Source organism: Nestor notabilis, unplaced genomic scaffold, assembly GCF_000696875.1.
Source record: "Nestor notabilis isolate BGI_N333 unplaced genomic scaffold, ASM69687v1 scaffold14179, whole genome shotgun sequence".
Taxonomy (NCBI): domain Eukaryota; kingdom Metazoa; phylum Chordata; class Aves; order Psittaciformes; family Psittacidae; genus Nestor; species Nestor notabilis.
Genome location: NW_009945150.1, coordinates 5,805 through 7,481, shown reverse-complemented (window position 1 = coordinate 7,481; position 1,677 = coordinate 5,805). Strand labels below are relative to the sequence as shown.

At 63.3% G+C, this 1,677-nt stretch overlaps 1 protein-coding gene across 1 annotated transcript in view; it reads left to right on the top strand.

The window, feature by feature from the left end:
• The window catches only part of LOC104412130 (low-density lipoprotein receptor-related protein 2-like), an 8,937-nt gene that overhangs the window by 6,614 nt on the left and 646 nt on the right, over positions 1 to 1,677 (top strand). The window contains exons 14-18 of the mRNA XM_010022747.1: positions 32 to 175; positions 297 to 425; positions 584 to 691; positions 779 to 1,015; positions 1,126 to 1,549. Of these exons, the coding sequence (XP_010021049.1) occupies positions 32 to 175; positions 297 to 425; positions 584 to 691; positions 779 to 1,015; positions 1,126 to 1,549 (1,042 nt within the window). The remainder of the gene's footprint in view (positions 1 to 31; positions 176 to 296; positions 426 to 583; positions 692 to 778; positions 1,016 to 1,125; positions 1,550 to 1,677) is intronic.

The following is a 1,677-nucleotide window of genomic DNA, read 5'->3' as shown; positions in this document are numbered from 1 at the left end:
TCTCGCCCCTCCCCCTTGTCCTTTGCCACAGCGGCTGGCAACCGCAGGCCCAGTGCTGCTGTGGAGTGCGCAGCCATGGACGGCACCGGCCGCAGGGTGCTCTGGAAGAGAGCCCGGGCTCCCACTGGCCTAGCCTTTGGGGGTGCAGGCACCCGGCTGTACTGGGCAGACCGTGGTGAGTGTGGGCTGAGCAGGGGCACTGCTGGGGGTGGCGGTGGTGTGGGCGCTCGGTCTGCAGGGCACCCTGGAGCCCTCTGTGCCCTCACATCTGATGTCCCTGCATCTGTGCCCTGCAGAGAGAGGCACTATCAGCAGCATTGAGCTGGACGGGTCCCGCTTCCGGGTAGTGCGGGAGGGACTGCATGGCCTCTCACTCTTTGCCATTGGAGAGGGCTTTCTGCTCTGGAGCACAACCTCAGCCAACGGTGAGTCCCTCCGCTGTGCTTCGCCCAGCCCCTCCTACTGCACCAGAACAGGGGGTCTCTGCCAGCCCCAGTGGGGTGCAGGCTGCCCCTTCTGGGACCCTGCCTCCCATCCTGAGCACCCTTGTGGAAGGAGGTGGGCAATGCCAACCCTTCTTCAGGCTCTAGCAGGATCTGGCACAGCCGTCTGGAGCGGGCTGAGAGCTGGTGGTTCCCAATGGAGCAGGAGTTGGTGGCCATGAAGATTTACAGCCAGTTCTCACAGGAAGGTGGGTCTGGGGCTGTCCCAGCCTGAGGCACCTAGAGAGCTGAGCCATACCCTGTGGTGGCCATGCTAATCTATGCTGTTCTGGCAGGCACCAACGGCTGTGCCAAGAGCAACGGAGGCTGTGCCCAGCTCTGCCTGCCCAACCCTGCGGGGCGGCTGTGCCGCTGCTCCGCTGGCTACCACCTGGTGCGAGGGGTGGAATGCATGAAGGCACTGCCCTGCCCGGCCCCACTCCAGGCCTGCCCTGACCTCCAGACGTGCATCTCCAGAGAGCAGGTCTGCGATGGGCATCCCAACTGCGCTGACGGCTCTGACGAGTCTGACTGTGAGTGCCTGCCCACAGCCGGGTGTGCAGGGGTCCTGCCTGCCTGGTTTCCCCCAGTTTGGGGAGGTGGGGGTCACACTTGTGACTCTGATCTGTGTCCATCCTGCTAGGTCCTTCCCTGGAGATGGGGACCCTGATCCCCATGGTGGCAACATCACGAATGTCTCATGTGGAAGAACAGAAACCAACCTTACCTACAGCTTCACCCAAGTCTCAGCAGCCCGGCCCCAGCCTGCCTGCAGCCCCTAGTCCCAGGGAGCGTGGACAGCCTTTCCTGGTACACCCCGGCACTGAGGAGGTGGTGGGGGCTGTGCCGTGCAGCAGTGAGATGTGTAACCTACGTGGGGACTGCGCCATCGAGGCTGGGCGAGTGACCTGCCACTGTGCCCTGGGCTACCGTGGTGACTACTGTGAGGAGGCAGAGGTGCAGCCTGTTGCAGGACCTATTGCCCTAGGGGTGGCCGTGCTCCTGGTGCTTGCTGCTGCTGGTGTGGGGGCCCTGGCCTACATGCGGAGGAGGGACAGGCGGAGAAGGTGAGCTCTGGGGTGCGCTGGGACAGGTACAACAAGAGGGACAGAGAAAAGGTATGCATGTAGAAAGGAAGCAGAGAAGTCTGTCATCCTCCTGGTAGGTGTTTCAGGTACAACGGGGGATGGAGAGG